General features: G+C 46.5%; 1 protein-coding gene across 1 annotated transcript in view; it reads left to right on the top strand.

Moving 5' to 3' along the window:
- rftn1b (raftlin, lipid raft linker 1b) overlaps positions 1 to 27897 on the top strand; it is a 127844-nt gene that overhangs the window by 9714 nt on the left and 90233 nt on the right. Inside the window, exon 2 of the mRNA XM_086153763.1 lies at positions 6010 to 6194. Coding sequence (XP_086009889.1) covers positions 6047 to 6194 — 148 coding nt within the window. The 5' untranslated portion in view covers positions 6010 to 6046. The remainder of the gene's footprint in view (positions 1 to 6009; positions 6195 to 27897) is intronic.

Raw genomic sequence — 27897 nt, 5'->3', positions numbered from 1 at the left:
CTGCTAGCTGAGCTGTCATTGGCCGAGAGGCGGCGTTCACCCTGGACCAATCACAGGGCCACATATAGAGACGTGCGCTCACTCATTCACAAGTCATATAAAGACATACAATCGTTCACTCTTTCATTCACATCTCTGGGCAATCCAGGGTGTCCAGTCAACCTCTTACACTTTGATAATAATTAATCCATTAGCAATAAATCCTTTATGATATTATGATTTTTTTATTTTAGCCTTTCAGATGCATGCACATAATCCCAACACATTTAACTTGTAAATATTTATTCATAATTCAAGTGTAACAGTCATTTCCTCATTTTTATCAAACTCCCGTAGAGTGTTTTCCCGTAATGTTCACCTGAAGGTGTCTGCAGAGGTGCCGATTCCTCGCCGACTCACCGAGTCCCCATTTGACTCGCCTCCGTGACTTGGGGACCCGCCAAAGACGACAACGTCAGGGGTCAATATTGGAGAAAATCAGTGAATCCGAACCTGGAGTCCAAACACTGAGACCAGTGATTGATTCCATGCCGGTCAAATGCCTGTCATGATAATAAATGGGCGTCTGCCGCGTACGGACATGAATTACTGAATGGCTCAAGTAATTTTTTTCCCTAAAGGATTCTGAAGGTTAGGCGAAATAAATGGAGAGAGGATTTGCCCCACTACGATCTGAAGGCCATAAGAATGATTGATGGTACTGCTCGTGGAGACGCTCCCATTGCAACTGAGCGTAAACGTTTCTTTATATATAAACAAAGACGGAACTTCCACCTCACAGCATGGAGTTCCTAGGTTCAATTCCGAAAGGGTGTCGAGGGCGTACAGTGGGTTCCTCCTATAGTCCAAAAACATGCAGGGGCTTAATTTAAGACCCTGAATTCCCCAGATATTTGAATGAGAGTGAATAGTGTCTCTATATGACCAGTGAATGTGAGAGTGAATGATTATAAATTATGAATAAATTAGTGCATGGTTGCATGTCTCTATATACGTGGTCCTGTGTGATTAACCAGCGACGGCAAATAGGGTTCCCGCCTTTTGCCCAATCACAGCTGGGATAGGATCCGGCACCCCTGCAAACCTTGACTGCATGAAAAGCGGTATAAATGATGAATGATTGAATATTACACATAACAAATCAAACTCACGGGTGTCGGAGAGGAGCGGAAAAAACAGGGGAGGAGGCGCATGGAGAGGACGAGACCCTGAAAACTAGACTTTTGTTTTGAACAGGTCGGCACAATGACGGTATGTCATAGTTTGTCCCCATATTGGCTTCTAATCCCGGGATGGCGCCCACGAGCACAGGTCCCCCGAACCGTCTCCTCATCTGCTTCACAATATAAATATGAGGCGAACATGCAACACGGGGTGGAGGAGTGGGGAGGGGGTGACCTTGTTGCTTTACAGAGAGTGCGGCGTTTTTAATAGAGACATGTTTGCGCCGGTGGCCCCGATGACCCTGATGAAGGCCACAAAGAGAAAAGTGCACACAGGGTTCATTTGACCTCCCGTGACCCCCGGGTACGAGACGGCAGCGAAACATGAGCACCTGCCCGGCGCCTCGCTGATGCCAAGTGCGTGTGTGTTGTTTTGGTTGTCGAGCTATAGCAAATTGCGCCGGGATGACAACAAAGCAACCCGATGTCGGAGCGGGCTTCCAGAGGAGATCGTATCGAATAAAACCTCTTATCAAATAGAACTTGATCACACCATTAGCAAGAGACAAAAGATAGTCCGAAATGGCAAGGGGATCGTTGCTAATTCAGCAAAAGGGAAATCAATCGCTCTCTTCCTGTTTTTCCATGGTCTGTCTACCCTGTCAAACATCCCCCGGCTCCCCGTCTGCCGACCCACCCCTACAACAGGCGGTATGTGAATGTGTGTGTGTCTGTCTGTGTGTGTGTGTGTCAAAACTGCCCACAGCTCAACATTTGTGGCAAAATAAAAAAATAAAAAGAATCACAAACACCTCACATTCCCACTGTCAGCTCAGCTCTAAAAATACGTCTCCTCTCCAGGCTGGAGGAGGTACGTATGCAAATACAGGCCCCTCCATGTTTTTCCCCTCATCCACTTTGTTTTTCTTACGCCCCCCCCCCCCCCCCCCAACTCCCCACCTCTTCCCATTGTTCTGACTACCTCGCCTCCATCTCTTGCAGACTACATGACAAGCCTTGCCTTCCCCCTTGCTGCAACCCCCCCCCCCCCCCCCCCCCCCTCCTCCTGGCACGGGAAGAGGAGGGGTGGTTTTGATAAAAGCAAGTAACTGTAGGCAACAGTGGAAATCCTTGAAAATTTTTTTTTTTCTTTAAAAAGGCTTGTTCTCCTTTGTAGCCTTCTCCAGTGCGACGTGGAGAACAGCAGTCCTGAGTGACAATTTAAGTGTGTGTGTGAAGGGGGGGGGGGGGGGGGGGGGGGGGGGGGGGGGGGTGAACAGATTTAAGGTGGGGGTTGGCTGACTGACGCACTTTCGGGGGACTACGCCGGCGTCTTGCAGCCGTGCTTGGTGTTCGGCCCAGGATTAGGTCCCGCTGGCGCCGGCTCTCGACGCTCTTCCGAAGTGAACAAACCACTGCGAAGGCTTTTCTGGGTTTTGCACAAACAACCGAGTGGAAGCCACCAGGATGTAGTCATGTTCCGGGATTAATCAACCCTCCCGCCCCTTTTCCTGACCAATCTGGATCAGACGGCTCACGGTCTTCCAACTCGCGCCCTTTCTTGCATGTTGATCACCTCTTTTTCTATTCACTGGACTTTAATTGCGAGCGCTTTCTCTTCAGGCTCTACTTCCCATGCATTACCTGACCCCCCCCCTCCTCCTTTAACCCACCTGGTTTGTTTTTTTTTTTCCAAAGAACCCCCCCTCCCCCCATTTCCTCTCCCTCCTGTGATTGATTCTCACCTTTCCCATTCTTGGCGGTCACCTCATTAACAAAGCCCCCACCCGCTCATTTCCTTTTTCCACCTCCCACTCCTTCCTACGTCCCGGCCCCCCCACCTCACTTCCTGTCCTGTCGTCTCTCCATGGTCTCTGGTCAAGGCCTCCTGACGCGCCGTAATTAGAAGCCGGTATAATAGAGAGATGCCTAATGGGGGGGGGTTGAAGGAGGCTGCTGCTGACGTCCATTTCTACCATCCCTCCGTTCATCCATCCTGCCATCCCTCCATCCACTCATCACATTTTCAGAGGGAAACATAACTTAGTATGCGCTCCCTTTCCGCCGCAGTTACAAGCAGTTGGTACTGCACGTACTCGGACGCCTGAATTGCAATATCTTATTTTGATTTAATATTAAAGCTCACAGGTGTCCAAATCCATCCACTGTTTTTAGGCTCCGTTTTTATTTTTCAATCCCAACCAGAGGAACTTCACTGATGTCAAACTGACTCAATATATCAAGTGTTCCACCTTTGTGAACGAATGGTTGTTTCTATATGATGTGTGAATGAGAAGGTAAATGTTTGCACGTCTCCATATGTGATCATGTGATTGACAGGCGATTGGTACAGAGTGAACCCCGCCTCTCGCCCAATTACAGCAGGAATCCCACCCACCCCCCAACCCTGAATGACTGTACTCATGCATGCATTTTTGGGCTGAAATTTCCAAAATTTTTGAGTTAATTTTTGACTCTCCAGTCAGATAGCTTCTGGACCATTACACCTCACTCAGTGACTGCTAGGATAGGCTGCTGCACATCCACTGATTGCAGGATAAGCTACATAATGAATAATAAATTCATGGCCAAAAGTATTTACTCACCTGCCTTGACTCGCATATGAATTCAAGTGACATCCCATCCCTAATCCATAGGGTTCAATATGACATCGGATCACCCTTTGCACTTGGTGACGTGTGGTTCGGATGCAGCTGCTCGGCCATGGAAACCCGTTCTATGAAGCTCTCTGTGCACTGTTCTTGAGCTAATCTGAAGGCTGCATGAAGTTTGGAGATCTGTTGCGATTGACTACAAAAAGTTGGCGACCTCTGTCAGTTTACGTGGCCTACCACTTTGTGGCTAAGTTACTGTTGTTCCCAAACACTTTCATGTTCTTATAATACAGCTGACAGTTGACTGTAGAAAACTTAGGAGTGAAGAACTTTCACGACTTGTTGCACAAGTGGCACCCTATCACAGTTCCACGCTGGAATTCATTGAGCTCCTGAGAGGGACCCATTGTCTCAAAAATATTTGTAAAAACAGTCTGCATGCCTAGGTGCTTGATTTTCACTCACCTGTGGCCATGGAAGTGATTGGAACTCCTAATTCCAACTATTTTGATGGGTGAGCGAATACTTTGGGCCATATAGTGTATATTTGAAATAAATATATGTATGTATGAATAAAAAAAAAAACCTCAAAGTCACATCTGCTTAGTTTTTTGCATGTTGTAGTCGACAAGACATTTCCATCCTTAGACCCACCCTGCCTCAAAGGGTTAATTTTAGTTTTATTTTATCATTCATTTCTTTCTTTCTTTTTTTTTAATATCACATAAATCATGATACAGAAGAGATTTCGATCACAGCCTGTACCTCACGTACATGGCGGTCGCCTCTGGGCGTCTTCTAAATCTTCTGTTTGATTTGGTTTCGGTGGGTGGAAACTATGAGGATGGGGGAAAAAAACAAAAAACAACTCTATCTCATAAAGTCAAATGTATTTATTTTCTTATTCATGCTTATCCAGCACCTTCTTCATTATTGGTTTTCCCTCGGAAATCCCTGAGGAGTCAAAGATACGTGAGCGTGTGAATGTTTACCTCATATATAGCATCTCAGAGGTTAATCTGGGCCTTGATCTCTCTTATGAAGCAGCAGGAAGTGAAGAGGGTTCACTTCTCACTTCTGAAGTTCACGCAGCAGTAGTTTTTCTTTTCCCAGCATGTAAACTTACAATAAACTTCTGTATCAAGACGTGAGAAAAAGTTACGGGGTTACATTCGATTTAGATTATCTCCTTCTTTTCCTTTCGGCTGTTCCTCTTCAGGGCCGCCACAGCCAACCATCTCCCTCCGTCTAACCGTCTCCTCTGGATCTTCTAACTAACTTCCTGTCCTCTTTCACTCCATCCATAAACCTCCTCTTCGGTCTTCATTTCGTCTTCTAGTTTCCGCCAAACTTGTTCAAAGTAAAGTGCTTTTTTTTGGATGTTTTGTCCCGTTTAAATATCAAACGACACATCAGATTCCTCTAAGAACCACAAAACCGTGAGTTTCCCACTTCTTGTTGAGAAGAAGAAATTCCTTGGTCTGGGATTATCGTAGGAGACATGAGACTTTACAAGTACACCCTTGGATTACCAGTTTATGACGGCGTGAGATTCTAGAAAATATCAAACCCATCATGGATGACCCATGAGCAGAAAGCAGCTAATGAGTAACACCAGGGGAGCAGGTAGGGGTTCAAGTGTCTTGCTCCAAAAAAATTAAGAGGAGCCGGGAATTGAACCGGACGACTGCTCTGACCTCCTGAGCCAAACTGCCATTACCTTAACATTCCCTAAAAACCCAGTGAGACCAGGATCTCTTTCGGTGACCAGCGATTCCCGTGCTTTTCCGAGCCCGACGAAGTGTTGCTGAGCGGAGCTTCTAGTGCCGCTAAATGGCTACCAACTGCTCATAGTTCATTCATGATGGGTTAAATGCAGAGAAACAATTTCCCCACAAGGGAGTAATAAACCGTAATGAATAAAAAATACAACCAGTCACTCACTCATCCGACACGTCATATAGAGACCTACAAAAATTCTCTCTCTCATTCACACATCATCTAGCGACATGCAACATGTCTGCCTCCTGCATGTTTTTGGACCGTGGGAGGAACCCGGGAGAAATCCCTGCAGACACAGGGAGAACCCGGGGACTCCACGACCTTCCTTCCTCCCTGTGTGGCGACAGCGCTAAGCATCGTGCCATGTGCAAATTATTGTCGATGTAAAAATGGCGGATCTGCTTTTTGAGGAACTCGCTGTTCAGCCTGTGTGTTTTCCCCGCCTGCAGGCTCCCGGGATCGGAGCGGCTCACTCCCTGCGGCGCCATGGGCTGCGGGCTGCGCAAAATGAAGCCGATGTCGGAGGACAACAGTCCGGGGAAGATTTATTCCACCCTCAAGAGACCGCAGGTGGAGACCAAGGTTGGCGTGGCCTACACCTACCGCTACCTGGACTTCCTCATCGGCAAAGACGGTAAGACGCCCTCCGTGGACCGTGGTCTGGGTAAACCCCCTCCTGCTGGGCGGACAAAGTGTTTTGACAGATTTCAAGGTTGCAATTGTGAGTTTGAGCGCGTCAGTGAGCCTGCTGGCTCCGAGCAAGGAAAACAAAATGCTGACAGTCAAACAGAATCTGATATTTTCCTGCCTGGTGGTGAAAATCCTGGAGATGAATCACCTTCACAAGGAGGAGAAAGATGCTCAGGACTTATTCTTAACCCTGAGTGTTACGTCACCAAAGAGAAATATTTAGAAGGTTGCAATGTTTTATTCCATGATTGTAACGACACTAACGCGTCTATCCATTATTTGACATTTTGTTGGGTTTGTCCGCTGCAAAGGTTCCCTCCGTGGACCTTTTGTTCTTAAGCCCCACCCCTGGGAGTCCTTTTTATCGAGCTTAGTCCACCGGAGAGGCCTCTCCTTATGGGGCATTTTCTCCGGGAGTTCCACTAAAAATGACACAGGGTTGATCGTTTTATCATCTTTATCCTCTTGGAGGTCACCTTATGGGCACACCTCATCACATCCCACCACTGGTGGGGGGAGTTTATTGGACTTGAGCCCGCTGGAAGGGCACCGCACGTGACCTTTGTCAAGCAGAGAGACCCAATTTTAGAGCGGTTGCTTCTCGTCCGCTGCACAGCTTGTCTACCCTTTTTTACGCTCGTAAGATGGTGCTCCTGCAGTTTTTCTCCAAACACGACTCCCTGAACCTCCACCTCGCTGCAACGAAAAAAAAAAAACTGATCGCTTAGGACGGGCGAGACGCACCGAGAGCTTCTCGGGACAATGCAACAGATGCAGTCAAAATAATCACCAAATAAATAAATTCTGGACAAGCAGTGCTTGTTTCCCAGCGGTGCTAAGGGTCTAATCTGATCGTGAACCATCACCCCGATACTGAGCGAAACCCACAAACACCTCAGATATCCAAATCTGGCAGCGGTTAGAAAAGGAAGTCACACAGCAAAATGCCTGAAGAGGTCAAATAAGCCCAATCCCACCTTCTCCTGCTGCCTGAGGTGTTTATGAGATAGAGCTGGGTGTTACTTCCTGTGATGGAGGTGAGGTTGTATCAGGACGCGGCAGATTAAGGTGAGATTAGGTTGTTTAAGATGCAGGAATTGTAGAATAAATATCTTAAATGGAAGTCATGTGACCTTAATTTGAAAAAGATCGGGTTTAAATGCATCTCTTTCCTGGTTTGTCTTTGCATCTGGTGCGCTCGCGTCGTAATCCGTTCGTCTCAGGATAAACAATTATTTTTCTGCACACCGAGACACACACACACACAGAAACACACAACCACACACACACAAATGCGCGGCGGGAGCCGTTTTGACCTTGAACATCCAGGTGGTGTTTCATTAACAGCGTCTGAGAGCGCAATTCTTTTGTTGCTATTCACACACTTCACTCTGCGGTCCCGGTTCCTCTGTGCGTGGAATCACAACAAGGACAGAAAGCCTACAGAAGCTCACAAATCCAAATAATGATCTTTTATCCGGACTTCTAGTAAGATAACTCGGTTAAGCCAGGGACGAGTATTGTTCTTACTCTCACCATAATCAGATTTTAAGATTAATAAGGCTGAGCTCATTTTTCTTGCTCAGGGCCGGAAGGCCGTCAATTACGTATTGATTTACAAAGTCTGGTTTAATGTCATCTGCCATTTCTTGTGAGGCGACGGCGGCAAAGACGGTGTCTGCGCAGGTCAAGGTTAGTTTCCCGTCAGACGCGGGATCGGATTTTAATGGGTTAGATGTGTAACGGGGGGTCTTTGGGGTTAAGGTGAACAAATGGGAGAATAATGGGGCTCTGCTAATGTTTACTGAAAATGTGTGTGTGTGTAAGTGTGTGTGTGTATCCGACATGCAGGGAGGGGTCGTGGCTCCAAATATAGCTGTCGCTCAGCTATTCCTGCTCGTGTCAGTCGTACGTAGGAGGGTGGAGGGTGGAGGGCAGGGGTGGCCCTGGAAACTGGGAGATGTAGTGAGCAGCATGTTCACCCTGACAGTTGATTAGTCTCCATTAGTTTGTCAGACTGACTGGATTGGACAGATGGAAGGAGCCGGAGAACGTCTGGGAAACTGGGAGGGTGGGGGGGAGTGTGTTTTTTTTTTTCATCCCCTGCCAAATGGGACCTGACTTGGGGGCGGGGGATGGGGAGGCGGTCAGGTGCCTCCCTTTTGTTTGGCTGCATGTGTGTTTGTGTGTGTGTGCATTTGCCCCACGGCCAATCTATTATTACCAAGTATTTTCTAACGTAGGGGCGGTACTTACTGTAATCACTTTCTTTATTCTCTCTCTCTCCATCACTGTCACTGTGTTTTACCGTGGTTCATCTTTTAAAGAGCACGTGTGTGTGTGTGCGTCTGTGTGTGTGTGTGATAAAGAGACAGCGAGGGACAGAGCGCGACGTCCCCAAAGGAGCGCATTAAGTTGGAGGAATCGGAGTCTGGAGGTGAAGTGCAGCGGCGTCTCAATTCAGCTGCATCAGCAGATTTTCTATTTGCGAGGTTAGCGTGTTGCTGTAATTACCTTCAAGCGGGAATATAACGGGCGGTAATGATTGTGTGACCCACGCTTTTCTGCATGAGGACTTAAAATATGAAGATCAGGATTTTCTGCTGCGGAATATGAAGTGTCTAGTACAGCAGGAGACCACGCGCATTAACCTGACATCTCACTCTAGCTTCTCAAAGAGGGCCGAGATCTTTACCGAGGGCCTTGCTCAGACTGCCGGTATGTTCAGATTGTAAATTTTTAAAAATGTGAACAGACTCTCAAGACCTTCAAGAAACCTGAACACAAGAATCACAGATTTCCTGAGGGCGTCTGAGAGGCTAACGTGATCGAAGCTAAGCTAAGCGTGGAGAACATCAGAGGAACATGGAGAACGACAGAGTAGGGGATCGGCAACCGGTCGCTCGGAGGCAAATATGATGGACGCGGTGACTGATGGTTACTATAGTAACCTTCACAGATGGTTAGTGCGGCTTGGACACGAGAAATCTAATTACGTCAAATGCCAATAAATGTTTGGATGAATGAAACACACATATAAAAATGTGATCGGAGAAAAGCTATTAAGAATCAAAAAAATCTAATTAAAATTTGCCTGCAGACTGAAGATCTGCAGCTCCAGCTGCACCGTCGGACCCACAACTGGACCCAGATCCATACAAATATGACAGTAATAGATATTTTTAATGAATAAGGTTCATTATAATACTAAGGATGTTGATCAAAATAGATTGATAAAAATTTTTTTTTAAAAATCACAACAAAACTACATGTCTCCATGTTCTTGTTGGTCTCCTCCAGTTTCTTCTCACAGTCCAAAGATATGCATTATAGCAATTGGAGAGCCATAAGATTTGTCAATTTATACGAATGAGAGAGTGAACAGTTGCATGTCTGTCGATGGCACTGTGATCGACTGGCCGCCTGTCCAGGGTGAACGCCGCCTCGCACCCACTGACAGCTGGGACCCCGGGTGCGGGAGAAGCTATAGTTTTTGTGTGGGCTTCCCACCAAGTTCTTCGGTTTTCCTGCAGTTTTAAACCATGCGATGGGTTAACAGGAGATCCTGAAATCCCCTCCCATTTGCATGAATGAGTTAATACCTGTATGGCTCTATCTCAGGTGCGGGAGAAACTGTATAGCTCAGGGGTGGGCAAACTTTTTGGCTCAGGGGCCGCATTGACTTTTAAAATTTGACAGACGGGCCGGGTCAGCACAAGATATGATACATAAAAAAATTGGAAAAAAAAACACATTTGTTAACAGTACATATCATAACAGTACATATCAGACTCGTTTGACTCGTTTGATTTTTCTGAACATTGTCTGGCATTTGCCTTAAAAATAAAACCAGCTTGGTTTTGAAGGCTCTGACGTTTACTTGCATTTCATGCACAAAACGTGTTTTCACTCGTAGCTTCGCATCCAGCACTTTCATGTGTGTCAGTATATCCACAGTAAAGGCTAAATCTGTGAGCCAATCTGTGTCATTCGGCTCGGGAAATTCTCAAATCCTCTCAATGAAATAATCTCTTGTTTGAGCTCCAACATTGATTGATCCAATAATTCACATCAAGTATGAAGTCTATCAATCTTTGGCGGGCCGGATTAAAAAGACCAACGGGCCGGATGTGGCCCGCAGACCGTAGTTTGCCCGCCCCTGGTATCCCTAATGAATGAACCGATGTCTATTTGACTATGCGTGTAATGTTGTCACTTAAAAAAGAAAAACAGGTAAATGCTGTGTGAAACCGCAACAGCCTGAAAGACGGTAAAATACTTTTAAACTTATTAGAGAAGGCGCAGTTGGTAATTGGTGAGAAGCTTATCCCAGGTAATCAGCTGTCTGTTCCCCACTTGCGGGGTGGAGTGGATGTGGGAGGTAGAAATGAGTGTTCATGGTAAGAGAAATATGTGAATACGGCTTTTAGGTTACACTGCGTGGACATTTTGGTGCATCATTCTTTCATGGAAAGTCAACTCTGTCGTGGCAAAATGCACTCATGTTTTGCGGCGAAGATTAAAATTCAAGAGAAATGCCCGGCGGAGGCAAAATAGTACGATTTGCCGTCAGATGAGCCCGTTAAAGTCTGCTCTGCTCGTCCCCGGCGGTGTTAAAGATGGAAGAGCTCCACCTGCATGTAATTGGGGCAAAGTGACATTTTGCAGGCTCCCCCTGCTCCCTAACCCGCTGATTAACCGCCTGGCCTGCGACCAGACGTTCACCGCTGCCCCTTCGCCCTCTGAGTTTTTCCCATTTCACCTAGTTAAAGAGCAAGAAAAGAACACGTGTTGGTGTTTTGGAAGTCAGGGGGCTTTAACACACTGCTTGATTGGCTGTTTGGACTGACGGTGGCAATAGGGATGGGAAGCATCAAAATACACCCTATTAAATATGAATGTCTGCTTTCAGGTTGTCAAGGGCGGACAGTACGTACACGTATGTGGGATTGACTGGGCTTTTTTTTTTTTATTCCAGCACTGATGAAGATCATTGGTGAAAGAATGAGGACGATATTAGGGTTTAGTGTTTATCTGCTGCAGAATCAGGAAAAGGCGTCAATCATTTAGATCTGGATCAAATAACAACTAAGAATAATGTTGGATGGAATTAGAATTTTGAAATCATTTTTTTTTTTTTTATCTCATTGCTTCATTATATTCCAGTTAGGGAACATGTTAGGCTGTGCCTCAGAAGAAGCAAGAAGGTCTCTAATTCTAAATGCAGGATAACCTGTACGTACAGTATAACGAATGAATGAATGAATGAATATTTAAATTATCGTGATAAAGCTCGGTTGAATATCAATGCTTCTTGACTCATGTACAGCCCTGCATCCAAGAAGCCTGTTCTTCATCAGACGGCGGTTGTTTTTTTTCACTATTCTATTGCGGTGGTTCGATCTTTCCAAATATCTCAGCTAGTTAGCTGCAACAAACTGTTCACTTAAAGTCAAATATCGGTACTTGTTTGAGGATCACTTCTTCTGGATCAATCGGACTAATATTTTAATACACTAATTAGGCTTCTGGGACTGAAGTGGCAACTTTGTAACGTTGCAAGAGCAGGCAACATGATCACAATTGGCACGATTCTCCCTGAAAAATCTGTTTTTCTGCTAAAGGGACGAGTCAGATGAGGAAGAATCACGTTCCGCATCAACGTCTTTTAACTCGGGCTTCTAGTTCATCTCTCCTCTTCTTGGAAAAGGCGTGCGGAGTTCACTTCTCAGTGACTCGACGAGCGTGATCGTTTCTTGCCAGGGTGTTAAATCATCGCTCCCTGCGAAACGCCGCCGCTGGCGTCCAACCAGCCACCGAATATACAACAACAACACCTGTGGCGGCTCGGAATCCTGATGAAAGCTTTTAGCAATAAACCTCCTCTGTGCTAAATATCATGTTTGGCCCGCTGATGCGCTACGCCCGAGGCCACTGTGGCGTTTTTACACGATCGCCTCCGCGGTCACTCATTCACCTCTGAAGGAGTTGGTGAAAAACAAAAAAACAAAGTCAGAGTCTCTTTGATATTGAGATCATGACCCCGTGGGGAACCGAGAAAAGCGCCTCGCGCTGTGTTAGATGGCGTGGAAAGAAGCCATTTCATTTTCAGACGGAGGCGTGACCGAGTCGGGGAGGTGTGGCGAGAATCCTATTTCCCGAAATGCAATTTTTGAAATGTTAAAAATGTCAGACGGCATGAAGAATTGAAAACAAGCTCTATGCCACATCTCTTCAGCAGGCGATAGAAAGAAATATAAAGATGTATCTTTCGTCCTTGACATCAGAGCCTGTGAGCAGACATACACACACACATACACACACACACACGCGCACACACATAAACACTGCAAAGACACCCTTATTTGGACTTCTATTCATCAGTCAGGGGGCGGGACTTGTCTGATTGGCATCTAAAGCAGCCAATGACACAACAGACGCCGTGTTCCACCACGTGTTTAGCCTCGCTGGCTGCACACACACACACACACACACACACACACACACACACAGACAAGAACCCTTGGTTCGACAGGATACCAAATTAGTAAACGGCCCCCGGGGGTGGGATGACTCATCGCATGTTTCAAACCGTCTCACAGGAAGTGGAAAGGCAGGGGATTCAACCGTGGAAATGTTGAATCTCATGATGTACATCCAGAGGAGAGCCAGAACCAGAGCTGGGGAGAAAAAAAAAAAAAAAGGGGTTCTATCGGAAGGTGTTTTCACGCCTCCCTAATCTAATCTGGGTTTTCTGACCGACTGCTCTCGGCTGAGAGCAGACGGTTTCGATGCGGTCGGCGTTTACCGGGAAAGCACCTGTGACGGTTTGCAGAGACGGATTTCAGGCGGCGACAGGAAGCTGTGTATCGATACCCGGTCCATCTTTTTGCCATCGGTTCACACCCGGGCGTGTGACCTCGCCATCATCGCTTGTTGAGGTTATTGGGGTGCGAATGGAGGGTTGACGTCCACGAGATGGGGCGTTGTCATGGTTACGCGTTCCCCAAGTTTCACCCCTCCACCTGGGGTTCAGATTTGAGTTAAAGTTGACATGGACCAAATATCTCAATTCCCGTCGGGTGGAACACAAGGAACACCCGTCAGGCATCCCTCGTAAAAAAAAAAAAAAAAAAAAAAGTTATATTAAGCCAAAATGATAATTACACTGAGACGGTATTGAAATTAAACAAATGGTGGCTCAAATCTCCAGGCAGCCCGTCACGTAACTTCTGAAAGACGTAATTATCGCCGTTCCTCTGCAGAAATGAGCACCTTCAAAGATTTCCTTTCTCGCTCGCCGATCTGACGCCGCTCGTGCACAGTGCCCGTCCTCTCGGGTCGAAACGGAGCCTTTTCAAGTCCACGTGCGGATTTTTCCCTTTTTCAGAAGGCGGATGGGAGGCGGCGGCGGGAGGGGGGGGGGGGGGGGGGGGGGGGGTCTACTTCTACACCCGACTTCAATACAATTCTTGGAACTCAAAATTTTTTTTGCATGGATTTGAGAATGAGGCGAACCCCCTGCGAGGTTTCCGTGGATACATGTCGACGTCAAAAAACGAGAAAAACTGCCTAAAAACACCAGTCTTTTAATATCATCTGGGAAATGAGACGCATAATTTATATGCACCCCCCCCATCCCCCGGAGGCCAAGAGTCCCCCTTGTTAATACGAGCTGTAGCCATGGCGGCAGGTGAGTGACATGTTGGAGCGTCCCTTCCTCCTCCTCCTCCTCCTCCTCCTCCTCCTCCTCTTCCTCCCCCCCCAGATTTGAGACAGAGCTGCAGGAGAGGTCAGCGGGAAAACCGTGCGGCGGAGTGGCTTTCCAAGGGGAGATTAGTCCTCGGCTGGCGGGGGAGCGGGGATTTATCCCCCCGGCCCCCTCAGCTCCAGAGGTAGAATTGAATCGCAGTTATTGGAGGGGAGAATGACATTGAGCGCCGAATTCACGGTCATCTGGTTTTTACATTTATATTTCCATTACATCCGCGCCGCCTGAGGAGGAGGGGAGGGGGTGGAGGGGGCAGCCCGGATCGAAACCGATTTTTAAAACACGAGTGTAAATCAGATGTGTGCTGAAGGGATTTGGACGGGGATTGTATTTCAGATGTTGTGAGAAAGCTGAAAAAAAAGGGGGGGGGAGGGACGCCAATTGGAAATGAGGGGATGAATAATCCTGGGGCGGAGCAGGTTTGCCCAACACGATTACCGGTAAACAGTAGACGACTTAACTTGAATTTGTCATTTTTGGCCGAAATGACAAATTCGAACTTGCGTCACGACACGGTCGTTGCTGCCGAACTCAGCGGCAGGATCAACGGCTGCTCCTGCTTGTTGTTCAAAGGAAGCCTGGCGGGGAAATGCAGCACCGCGGTTCACTGAGACAAAAGATGTCGGCGCTGCTGTTTTCGACGTTCGTCATACTTCAAACGCCCGCGATCTGCTGACCAAGTTTCCAGAAACAGGAAATGCAGCCTTCTAGTCAGTTCCACTTTCCCTCGGCCTTGACCTCCGGCGCGACACCCTTCTCTCCCTTCTCCGTTTCCTGTATCTAGGCTTCGACTCCACGGCGGATCGAGCCGTGCATCTGCGGACGCAATTTTCACTGAAATTCCGCCTCGTGATCCTGCTCCTTCGGAGGAACGAAGGAGTTAAACCTCAAAACACTGACTGTCCTTCAGAGTCCCTCTTCAAATAGCTTCACCGTCCTGAGGTCGGTGCGGTTTTGGATCCAAGCGGAGAAACTTGATGGAGGTTCTGAAGGTGAAGGTGAAGATAGACTCTCGCACATCCCGGTTCCTCTGTCACCGAGCCACCCTCACTGGCCCCGGCCGTTTCCCGGCCGGCGTGACAGACGGCGCACCTCCGTCCGCCTCCAGCCCAGCCCCAAAGACGAATAAATGGACTTATGTGCGGGGGGGGGGGAGAAAAAGAAGCGGTTACAGTTCAAAGCTAGATGCCACGATGGATGTGCAAGCAGAGTGTTCAGGAAGTGACCTCAGCCTTGACCTCACTTCCTGCCGAGTGGGTGTCTGCTGCGCGCTGTCAAAGCAGGAGATTTGTTTTTCTTTTCGCGCAAACTCGGTTGCGAGTGTCAGTTAGCGGACAAATGTTGGCAGTTCAAGCGGAAGGGCACGCCCTTATGCACAGAATAACAGTCATCTACACCCTATACTCCAACCGAAAGGATTTATCGATAATTTTAATGAATCAAACTCGATCACGGCATTGAATATATTGATTATCCGTCTCATCCCCGTCCGTCTAATTGCAAGAATTTCTTTACTGGGGCTCAAATGTCTATCCAGACTCAGGGACGAAGAGCTCTCAGGCCAAAGGTCGACGCCACCGTGACCATGAAATATCTTACAACAACATGGCTTCACAGAATGTCTTACAGGATCGAATGAGATGAAATTATATCCAAGGGGGGTCAAAGGTCAGCACCTCCCTTGGAAACTACAACGATCTGGCCAATGTCACATTCTTCTCCCGTGTCCATTTTCAGATATTTAGCCGAATATCCTGTGACATTTTTATTCATCCCTGATGATAATATTGTTTTTTTATTAATTCATTCAGTATCTATACTCCTAATCCTGCACACAGGGTCAGGGGGAGGAGCCTATCCTGGCTGTTACTGGGTGAGAGGCGGGGCTTAACAAAAAAAAAAACACCAAAAAAGCTAACGTCGATCTAAACTTGATGTGAACCAAAACCCTCATAATATCTGGTGCATAATGCTCCTTTTTGCATGACACACTTTCATGACAAAAGAAGATTTATAGATGCGAAAAAGTCCCTCGGATATCGGAGTTGTCGGTTTCCGCTTGGCAGTTACAGTGCACTCTCTCGTGCACTCTCTCAGCGTTCCACACGCTTTTTCTTTGCAGAATGGAAACGCCGTGAACCCAGTGAATGACTATGATTTGTGAGCCTGATAATGAATTTCACATCACCCAACTACTCACCCACCCCCACTTCACCCTTGAGGGTTATAATTTGCTCACCCGGCGAGACACTCTCTCCTTTTCAAATCAATTTACACCAACGCAGGAGAGTCTACTTATATGTTTTGATGAAGAGTTATTTGTTCTGCCGTTAAGTTTCATTTTAATGAGCCATTTTTGTTTTTTTTTCCCCCTTTAATATACAATTCATTGACTGGGGAAGAATTTATATATCTCGTTAACGTGTCACACTATATTGTTTTCTATAACTTTGATTATTCCAACAGAAAACTATGTAATGAGAGAGAGGAATCACCATAGAGCAATATTTGTGATTTTTGTGTTTGACCAAATAAATTAATGCATTAGTTCATTCATTTCTGGGGGGTCGTGGGGGGGTTCAGAGACATTCACCATTCATCCATCCACTTATCCATTCGTCCAGTCTTTCACACGGGGGCAAATTTAGTCTCCAATTAACCTATTCCATTTAATTTGACTGAAGAAGAAACCAGAGGACTCGGAGAAAACCCATGCAGAAATGGGAACAACTTGCAGAAATTAAATGAATAAATAGTTTATGAAATAAAGGAATGCCCTTGTCTCAAGAAACAGTAACCCTTAAATGAAATGAGAAAGAAATCAAAAAAAAAAATCCCCTTAAAATAAAAAAAAAAAGATGTCTAAACATACTTTTGAAATGCCAAACCCCCTTTAAAAAAAAAAAAAAAGAACCGCAGATAATCTAAAATACATCAATTGGAAAAAATAAAAGAATTCATGCAGAATTTTACAAATTACGATAAGATTCGAAGTGCCTATGCCTCCAAACCAGCACGGATTCAATGAGTTGAGTGTTGTCTGGAGGCGTCTTGAGGTACGACCACTCGTTGGAAACAGCTTCGGGATAAATGTTGAATATTAACAGGTGCTAACTTTTAGCATCCGCGTCCCCAAAGCAGGCAAGGAATAATCCATAGAGCCGATAAATGATTCTTAAATGGATTATAGACACAAGATTTCTCCCTCTCTTTGAATAAATCATATTGCAATTCCTCTGACATTATAGCCTAGCGGAATCTGCTTCCGTGTGTGTGTTGGATCTCCTGCACAGATGTGAGTCTGTAAATCAGCGATGTAGGGATTTCGAAAAGAGAGCTTTTATGGGGAGCCGCGCTTGTCTTTCACCGCGTGCCAGAGCTATTCCCTCCCCGGCCGGCCTCGGCGGAGCCTCCTCCGCCGTCTGAAGTCGCGGTGCGTCTGAACTCCTCCCGCCGGACGTGTTACGGGTTGGAAGCCGGACATTTTTTAAAAGTGTTCGTTTGAAGTTTCTTTTGGAGGCAGTGAGACGCTTTCCTGCAACCCCCCCTCTCCCCTTGCCTTATAAGTCTGCACACCAGTTTTGCACCAAATGCCAAACATGCCGGCTTTGCATCAATTTATTGGACAAACAGGTAGAAAATAAAGTGAGGGTGTTTTTTTCTTCAGTAACATCTCCATGGATTATCTTGCCATGCACCCGCTGACCCCGCCGACCCCCCGTGCGAATTCATTCCCCCGATTGCGGGCTCACGGTTTCACCCGAGGCCATCATCGTTGCTTCAAACTCATCACATCGAGTGGACGGGTTTTCGCAAACAGGGCGCTGATTGGGGTCGATTTGCATGTGCGTTACCATTTGATTGCGCTCGCCTTGGCCGTTTGTGCATAAATGGAAGGTAGACAAGGGTAAAGCAATCAGAGATGACCGGCCCCAGCTGAGGCGTGGAAGCAGATTCAGAATTACAGCCTCGCCTTGGTGTAAAGGTGGGGACTCGTCTTTCTCGCGGACAGATGGGAGACAAAATCTGCAAATACAATTCCGGTCCACTTATGCGACTGTGTGACGCTTCCTTCCAAACACAATGCACGATAGTTTTGTTTTGGACCTTTTGTTTGGGTTCTAAAATGCTCTGCCATTCCTTCAACACAAAAATCATTTTCTGCGCTCTCTTACGTGAGCCGCTTTTGGACAGAACAGGAACAAGAACTATCCAAATTTATCTCTTCTAGGGGAACCGAATTTAATTTCATATTCCTACGGGCAGTAAGGGACCACGGTAGCGACCGGTGTGACGAAAGCATCTGCAGTGTGAGCCTCAAGCTCAACACTCAAAAACAAACGGCTGCTAAGACGAGGAAGACGACACAGACACCACATAGAGTGAAGTTGCCTCGGCATTCATGTTCTGCGTCGCAGGAATACTAACAACTGCAACAATAACGGTATAAGATGGGTTGAAATTGTTTTATTTTCTCCCATTGCTTCTCATTGCATTGCTACACAGTGTGAAAATTCTGCTTTTAGCTAACATCCTTCACTAACTTTAACTAACGTACAAAATCTTTACGTTCCTCTAAGAGCCCTGGAAATCCCTCCGCGGCGCGGTGAACCAGAGGATCCCAGACCTCTTTATCGGTCCATTTCCCTCTGGTTCTGCCTATTTTTCTCAGAAAATAGCTGACAAGTGAACACAATACTTTTTAAAAATGGAAGTCCGCGGCCCACAAAAAGTACACGGTAATGGGCACGGCTTAGGCACTCCAATCACCAAGCACTCATGTCACAGGGCATGGAAGCGAACTCAAATGATTCTAGAAACTGAGGTCCCTGGATGCACGAATAAATGGCCTGGTTTGTGAAAAGGTTCTAGGAACTGCAAAAAGTTCCTACCGTGCAAAAGCGGCTATGAAGGGAGATTCTTTTGTTCTTTTTTTTAAACAGCTCAGGAAAATTTCCAGTCGTAAACATCCGAAGCTGTCATCATTCTCTTACGGTTCCTTGATGAAATTCCAATAGATTTGTTTTGTTTTTGCATTTTGGCTTTTCTGGGTTGGAGTTATTGCCACATTACTATCGAGGACATTCCTCAACATTGTATGTTCTGCACAGTTATTTAACCCTGCCCTTTTTTTTTTTTGCACAAAAGAAGTGGAAAGGTCAGGTTAGCCGAGCGGCGGCGACTGAAACACAAGCAGGGGAAGCACAGTTGCGTTTGCGATCCACAAGTTGTAAAGAGGAAAGGGGGAGTTATGGGCAAGTGGAGATACGACAGGGGAAAGACGCCTGGACTCAAACATGAAGTAACGACATTCCAGCGTAGCAAGAGAGGAAGGAAGCGCTTTAGCAGAAGACAACGCAGGTGGAAGACATTAGGACGGGGACAGGTGATCGCATGGGGAGGGTGGAAACCTGACAGGACGCGAGGATCTGGAAGGAGTCAGAACCGGACAGGAAACTTGCAACACGAAAAAACATACGTCGAGGAAGCTTCGGGAGGTGCTGAACTCCGCGTGTTTCCACTCCAACCCTCGGAATCCCTGCGCCCCCTTTGCCCCCCCACCCCCACCCCGCGGATACTGAGTCCCTCTGAACTTTTTTTAAATACAGACATAAATTTCAGGAAAGAAGTCCGGAGTAGATCCAGGAATGCGGGGGCCGGTGAGATAGCGAAACACGCTGCAACTATTCTGGAAAACTTTTCGTACCAACATCTATTTCATAGGAGTTCCATGTGTAAGTTCGTGGTTGGCCAACGCGGAGCGCTGCAGATGACTTCAATTTTCATGCCGAAAAACAGCGTTTTTAATGCCAGAGCTCTTTTTCAGCCAGTTTATTTTATTTTTTTTCACACAAATGGTCTGAACACAGCCCAGAGCTTAGAAGATGAAAAAAAAAATTAAGCAGGGTTTTATTTCCACATGAGTTATGGCTCCTCGTGCGAAAACACGGATCACTGTGATTTGCATTGGGCCCTAATACCCATAATTAAAGGGGACTGTCTGAGATGTTCACCTCAGAAACCGTTGTTCTCATTTGCATGCAACTTGTTTTCTTACTTCGTTTCACCCCTGGAAGGGGCGCGAGATGACTTCCCAACACGGCGCAACGAAGGAAACTTGAATCGAGACATTTGTATGCAGAGACTTCATCTGTGAATTTATACATCCATATTCAAGCGGAAAGAAAAAAGGAGGCAGAGACTCTGTAGGTAGTTATAAAACCAAATATGTACTCACTCCATCATAATTACACACCCGTCTCCTGTTTCGCTCCGGTGTCTGGCTGTTTGACCTCGGCGGAGGACTCGAACGGCGGCACAGGGTGGAACGCGGGTTCAGATGAGGAGAGGCCACCTGTTGCTCGGCCAGGTCCCCCATCTGGACTTTTGGGGCGCGGGTTTAGGGGTCGTCCATAATTTGACTTAATTACTTCTGAAGGGAAAGGGTTGATGGATTAGCAATGCGTTCCATTAGCATACGCTCCGTCTTTAGTTCCCGCCGCAATTCGGTTAAACTCCCATTGTCAGGAACCATCCATCCATATTCCCCCCAACACCGGCTCTAAGTTAAGGAACAAAGATTTATTATTTAACCAATATACCAGGCTGAAATTAACTTTAATTGCAGCGTGACTCAAGGAACCGTCACGCCGGTCTGCCCCCGGCCGGTTGATCCACCGCTTTGGCTCAGCCTCAAATACCTGTCTTTAACCGCCCTTAAAGTTTTCAGACTTTAACCCCCTCTGGAAAATTAATCCTAATATTGCAACACTAATAATGACCTTCGCCGCGGCCCAGCTCACTACTCTGTCAAATCTTGTCATTTCAGTGTTTCTTGAACAAATGGCTGACGGAGCCCTCTGTCCGTCCTCTGAATTTGTCCGTGATTATTTCTGAGCGTAGCTGCCTCTATTTCTGTCTCTTTCTTAGGATGCTAAGTTATCATTAAGAGCTCCTCCACCGTCTTTTGATGCATTTAACACGACAAGACAACACTCCTTACGACACGGTAGCCCAGTAGCGTTTTCACCTCGCAGTGAGAGGGACCCTGGTTCGATTCTGCCAGAGGATGTTCCTTTGTGGAGCCAACATGTTCCTTCCAGGTTTCCTCCCACAGACCAAAATTTATAGCTTGATGTCTCCGTATGAATAAGAGAGTAAATGGTTGAATATCTCTATGTCTATTGCGACCGTTGACTGATCCAGGGTGAACCCTGCCTCTTGCCCAATGGCAGCTGGCATTGGCTCGAGCACCCCCTGACTGCACGACGATAAATAAATGAAAGAATAAATTGTATTCTTATCTAAAGCTATAAAGGGGAAAAAACAAAAGTTTCTGTTGTTGAAAAAAAAGTTTATCCTGTGGAGCCCAGATCCTTGATGCAGCAGTAGGAGCTCAAGTGCTAACAAGACTACGTTAGCTTCTATAAAAACACATCCCGCTGTGAGATACATCATAGGAATAGCAAATCTATGGAAGCTGTAGCATATTATGATCACTGGATCGCGTTGCTTCTTTTCTTTCCATCGGCTTCTGCCTTTTATTGTGAGCTGCAATCGTATTCACCCACTTTTCGGAAGGAGTGCCGTGGGAATGCCTTCAGGCTCCGGGCAAAGCACCAGGAGAGCGAACCGTGAGTCCTTTCTCTTCCAAACACGGTACTTCTATCCAGACCAGGGAATAATTCTGATTCCAAACGGTCCACGTAAACACAGCTCAGCGTAAGATTACACTCCGCTGTAAAATTACACGGAGTTTTATTCCCAGCCAACCCCGTGTCGGGGGTTCTCAGTTCACGTCACTTTCCTGAAAGCTGCCCCAACAATAGTCGCAGCGAGAGAAAGGGAGGGAGAGCTGGCCTCGCCGCCTCCTCTGAAGGCTCCGGGATGAAGAGTCTCCGAGACGCTCGCTTCAAAACGCTCCGCTACACGACAAACAGCCGGCACCGCTCGCACACGGTTTCGCAGTAGAGAGCGATTTGCATGCCTGAAACCATTTCACACTTTGTTGTTATTTTTAGCCTTGGTTTGTCATCCTGCGAGCGCCGGGAACAGACCTTCTAACAGTCGGCAGGAGTCTTAAAGAGGGAAACATATTTACTGTTCGCCGAGGTTTACTGCATCTTTGATCTGATCCACAGAGGCGCTTTGTTTTATTCCAGGTGACGTTTGATTGACCTATTAATCTTAAAAGCAAACATGTTTCCCCGGAACTGCCTTCAGTCTCCCGGCATTTTACAACATTGTTTGTTTTAGTTCTTTTTAATTGCACGGTTTTGTGACGGCTCGTCATCCAGTTTAATGGCTTCCAACACATATTCAACATTTAATAATTGATCAAAACTTTCAATTTGCTTTTTTAGAGGAACGCTAAATGGTAGATATTAAAAATTAATTCATTTATTCTTTATCTATACTAGTCGTCCTGCACTCGGGGTCGGGATGGGCGGAGCATTTTTGATTGCCAAATGTAGAGACATACAACCATTCAATCTGTTATTCATAGAGAGACAATTATTCAGCTTCTCATCTGCATGTCACAAGAAGATGTGCAACAATTTACTCTAATCTTCTGGACAATGTAGGATCTCCAATGACCCTCCTGTGCGTTTTGGGGCTTTGGGAGGAAGCCGGTGAACCCGGTGGAAGCCCACAAAGTGTCCCCGGAGAACGTCGAGTCTCCAAACAGAATTGATGCCAGAATCCAATCAGGGATGTTCTTGCTGTGAGGCGGAAGCGCTAAACACTTGCCAGGAATTAAAAATCTTTTTTTTTTTTTAATTTCCAACTAAACTTCTTCAGGGGAAAAAGCTGACTGAAATAACGAGGCCCCACCAGGCGGGTCAAATTGGCAACCCCTCCCTCGGCAGATGTTTCACATAAAATACCGCCTGGCAAACCGGGACCACCGAGGGATTTTTATTTTTTACTTTTGATGCGCTGACAGTAAACGTCTCACTCAAGCGTCCGGGACGCCCCAAACGTGACGCGTTTTCCCCCGCGGAGATTTGAAAGAGGAAGAGTGGTGTTCGGCGCAGACGCTTCCATGGCCGAGCCGAAGGAATGTCAAGGACTCGTGCTCGGGTGTCTGAGTGTCTTAAGTACTTGTGTGTGAGTGTGTGTGTGTGTGAGTGCACCAGCGCACTTTTGCTCTACTGCCCGTCGCACCGACACACCGCTGGAGAAACCGAGCTCTGCGACGACGTCACGGATGTGAGATGTTTATCTTTCAGGCTATTCTTCTTTTTTCGCTCCTCGGCATATTTACTGCCACTACGAAGTTGTAGACGTACATTAAATATTTAATGAGTGGATAAAGATGTCTCTCAGTGCTTGTTTGGTACATAATTCCTAATTTCTTGCCGGCTTTAGATGCATAATTCATTCGGGTTCCTGGCCTTTTTTTTCCAAAGTCAGGGTGGTAGCTTCCAAGTTTCTCAACTACAGTTTTTGTGCTGGAGCCAATTGAGTGAAACAATGAGCGGCAGCACAGTGGCAGTGTTTAGCACCTGCACCTCACAGCAAGAAGGTCCCCGGCTGGATTCCGACAAAGGTCTTTTTGCTCCATGTTCTCCTTGTGTCTGCATGCATTTCCTCTGGGTTCTATGGATTCCTCCCATAGGAGGTTCATTGGAGACCCTGAATTGCCCAAATGTTTGAATGAGGGAGTGAATGGTTGTATGTTTCTTTGTCGTCACTCTCTCAAAATGATAGCTGAAGAGATCCTTATCAAGGTTTTTCCTAAAACAACAAAAAAATCGAGTCATTTGTGTAAAAAATGATTAAGGCAATTACTTTAAGGGATGACGATGTTTGTCCCTGTGATTGACAGGTGACCAGCCTTCCTGCCCAATGAAAGCTGGGATAGACTCCAGCAGGTTAAGCGAATAAATAAATGAAAAATATTTAAAAATACATAATTTTTTTTTTGTTAATCCAAGTTAACAGAAGCAGTTTTCTTTCTTTGAGAAAAAAACATTCCCACGAAATATTTTTCAATATCTATTAATTGCTTAACATGTCAATGTCATTATCTACGCACGAAATAAAATGGACTCCATCAAATTCAATGTAGTTAAAACCCTGCTTGTTAAACATACTGGGTTAATTTAAACATCTGTAAAGGATTTCCAAATTCAATGTCCTTTAAACATATGATGTTGGATATCGAGGAAAAAAAAAGCATAGCAAAATTACAAAACAAATCCCCACTTTCGCAACTAGGAGGTTCATTGAGCATCACAGCAAACCTCCAATGCTGACTTCTAAGTGATAAATTTTAGACCCGCTGTTTGTTTTTGCGACGTGGTCGTCCCGTCGCCCCCGCCCACCTAACGTCCCCGCATTTCAAAATGAATGTTTTCTCATCAGCAACGGAGCGCCGGCGGAGTGTCATATTGCAATCGGTGGCAAGAAACATTGAAAGGCAGACCTGTGAGAACACTGACCGGCCTGTGGCCCACATTCATTTCTGCACAAGCCCGTGTTTGAAAATTCAAATGTTCTCCTTTGCAATGCTAATGGTTCCCCCCACCTTCCCCGATTCCCCAAAGGTTGTCGATGAGCCTCAGCAGAAAACGCTCCGAATGTGATGTCCTACAGGAAGCTAATTTTGGGGGTTTGTCGCGTGGAAAGAGAAAGCAACTTGTAGTTAGCGGCGAATGGGGATGCCGTGGAGGCGTGCGGCGAGGAAAACATCGGCAGCCAGTATGCGGTGGTGTTTGATCAACAACCTGCTTCCTCGCCCCACACTCATCTTTCAAGCAACGTCTCCAGGCAACCGAGGGCTGTCGGAGGAGGAGGTGGCGCCGGGCGCTCCCGAGGCCTCCTCCTCCCGGCTCGACGGCAGCCCGTTTTTAATTCCTCGGAAATGGCAAGGGAGTGACAGAAACTGCGGGGAAAAAGAACAAGCATTATTTCCTTTCCTCTTTCGGTCTCTTTATATAAATCTTTTTTTCGAGCTAAACGGATAACAGGTAGTTTTCCAGCCATCAAGACATCTGGCGCCTTCCATTTAGCCGCCCGCTGTCAAAGTCTTGCATTTCATCCATTTAGCGAGGAGGAGATGTGGATGGATTTGACGTGCGCCTACAATAAAAGCTCCGGTCCCCTGGACACGGAGCGAGACATTCGTATGTATTTAGAAATTCGCCCAGACAGCCCTAAACGTTCCGTCTCGAAAAAGAAAGCAATTGCATTAGCATTCGGTCGCTCATACACTCGGCCTACCTGCGCTCTTATTCAGCAAACATCCTTCACACACACACTTCCTGTTAAGGGCATTAAAAACCTTGCGCTTCTCGTGTTTCCGGTCGGCTGCCATGCAGGAGCAGCCGGCCATGAGGTTCCACGCTCAAGGGCATCTTAACCCGGGCTGTTGACGGAGCAAAAGCTAGTCTCGTTGGAGTCGCGCACCCGGCGCTCACTACCACCGCCAGTCTGAAGTTTGCCTTTTCAATTTGTGCCCTGAGGCGGACGCTCCACCAATTTGCAGCTGTCATTTTTTTCCTCGCCGTTTTCTTTCGGTCCCTGTCGATTCGTGTGTCTCGCATCCGCCTCAGCGGCGAGGAAACGAACTCTTTCGCTCTTCTGGGGCTCGTTCTTCCCGACGCGATCTGAACCGAAACACGTCCGAGTCGGGCAACTGAGGTCAAAGGTCTTGATAAAGTCGCTCGACTGGACAAACCCGCGCCCTTCGGAATCTAATTTTTCATTTGTGCGATGATTTCTAACAGCGGGCATCCATTCCATATGTAATGTCAAACTGATATGAAAATCAATACTCCTCTGAAAACATGATTAATTTTGAAGCAGTATAATAGAGCAGCTGTTCCGTCTCAGTTTGCCGCCCTCCCCCAACAACCCCTGCGCCTTTCAATTTAAAATAAGATTATTACTGTCGTCCTATTTGGTCACGGAGGAGGCGAAGAGGAGTGGGCTGTTCTGCTCGACACGCAGGTGCGATCCGATCGGCCCAAGTGTTATGAGAGGTGGGAGGGCGATGGAAGGAAATGTGAGATCAGCGTGCATGTGTGTGCTTATGTGTGTGTGTGTATGAGTGTGTCGATAGACGGCTTTGCAGCTGCTGCACGTAACAGCGATGGGTTCCTGGATGCGAACGGGAGATAATTAAGAGCCGGGTGTTTGAATGAATCCAATGAGAGGCAAGTTTGAGCAGATCATCGATTGCAGTGATTCAAACAACACACTCCACTCACGACAGGCCAGAGTGTGTGTGTATGTGTGTGTGTGAGAAAGGGGAAGACAAGGTGACAGCTTCTGTTCTAGCGTCAATCGAAATCGGAGATTATTGGAAACATCGGACCCTGTCAGACAGAGGAAGAGGAAGGCGTGATGTTTCCATCGGGGGCGGAGCCAAAAAAAGAGAGAAAAAAAAAGAAATCGCCTGAACCCATTAAACCCCTCCAACAACGTGGGTGGATGAAGTTGGTTAAAGTCAGGATTGAGAAAAAAGATTAATGACTTCGGCTGAAATCGCCTCCGATCACATGCGCTCTGTCCACGCAAAACACTCAAGATCCGCACAATCGGTCGAGTGAAGTCGACCCTTGAGTAGGGGTAAGGACGAGTGGCTAAATGAGGAACATCAGTTGAGGGGTGATGATGGGAGTGTGTGTGTGTGTGTGTGTGTGTGTGGCGGGGGGGTGGCATCAACATGCGCTGACTTTCCCAGTCACTCATTAGGTGGGTAATTTAAGCACCAATCTTTGGCCCCGGGGCTCCACTGAACTGAACTCTGAACCCCGGCATCTAATGATGTCGCCCCCAGACCTCTGTGTGTGTGTGCGTGCGTGCGCGGGTGTGTGTGTGCGTATTCGGTCGGAGGAAGAATCAAAGATAGTGGCAGGGGGACACAGATTAGTTCACAGTAGGTACCGCCACTCTTGGCACCAAGAGGCGAGAAGACGAAGGGGTCAATAAACACTACAGGGATTATAATGGATGCTCAAGCTGTCAAAATCACTTCCTCTTCTTTTAAATCCAGGTTTTGGTTCAACTGAGTACTAGTCACAACGGTTACCAGTCATCTAGTCCTACAGTGGCCTTTCAGACCACAGACAGTCAAAGTCATTGTTCATTATCAATTTCGCTGCACGTAATTGACATACAGAGGAATCGAGAGGACATTTCTCACAATCCCACGGTGACATAAAATTAACAATATAATTATGCTAATGTGTTGAATGAATTCCTAATGATAAGTAGCATCAACAGTTTAGCGCATTAAGCTCTATGTGATGGGATGCTAAACGCATTTTATAGATGGTAACCGAGCGCCAAATTTAACCGGTAGATGGATATACACATTCAAGGAGATGTCAAATACACTCCAGTATCACCTAGAAAACTAAATTGTGATGTTCACATTTGTTGTTGACTGATAAATATGCTCTCAATTATTTTCCGTTTTATTTTGAAGGGCCAGTCCCAGCTTCCGGTTTGCCCGTTGTGTATTTATTTGCTTGATAAATAAACGTTTTTTCTTTCAGTTCTGCAAAGCAAGAGACGTGTCACGCACATTATTCCTCCGTAAAAATCCAGCCGGTATTGAGGGGTACATTCCTCCCTGACCATTTAGAGAAATGATAATTAGATAATAATGTACAGGGAGTGCTTCTATTAGAACATTGAAACAAGAGAATCCCACTAAATGGACCTGATAGTTTTTAAGAAACCTTAATCACACACACACACACAAAATCACACACACTCACTGTCATCCAAAAGCAGCAGTCGATTGTCCGGCAGCGACTGCCATCTTCATCTCAGCTGACAGGCTGGTAATCCCTTATTCGGATCTTTTATTTGCGTGTGTGTTTGGTTACCATGGCGATCCCAGCACCCTAATTCACCA

The sequence above is a fragment of the Fistularia commersonii genome, chromosome 10, assembly GCF_037954325.1.
Source record: "Fistularia commersonii isolate RoL2024-O1a breed Wild chromosome 10, RoL_Fcom_v1.0, whole genome shotgun sequence".
Taxonomy (NCBI): domain Eukaryota; kingdom Metazoa; phylum Chordata; class Actinopteri; order Syngnathiformes; family Fistulariidae; genus Fistularia; species Fistularia commersonii.
The sequence above is the reverse complement of the archived record's forward strand: the minus strand, read 5'-3'. Positions and strand labels throughout refer to the sequence as shown.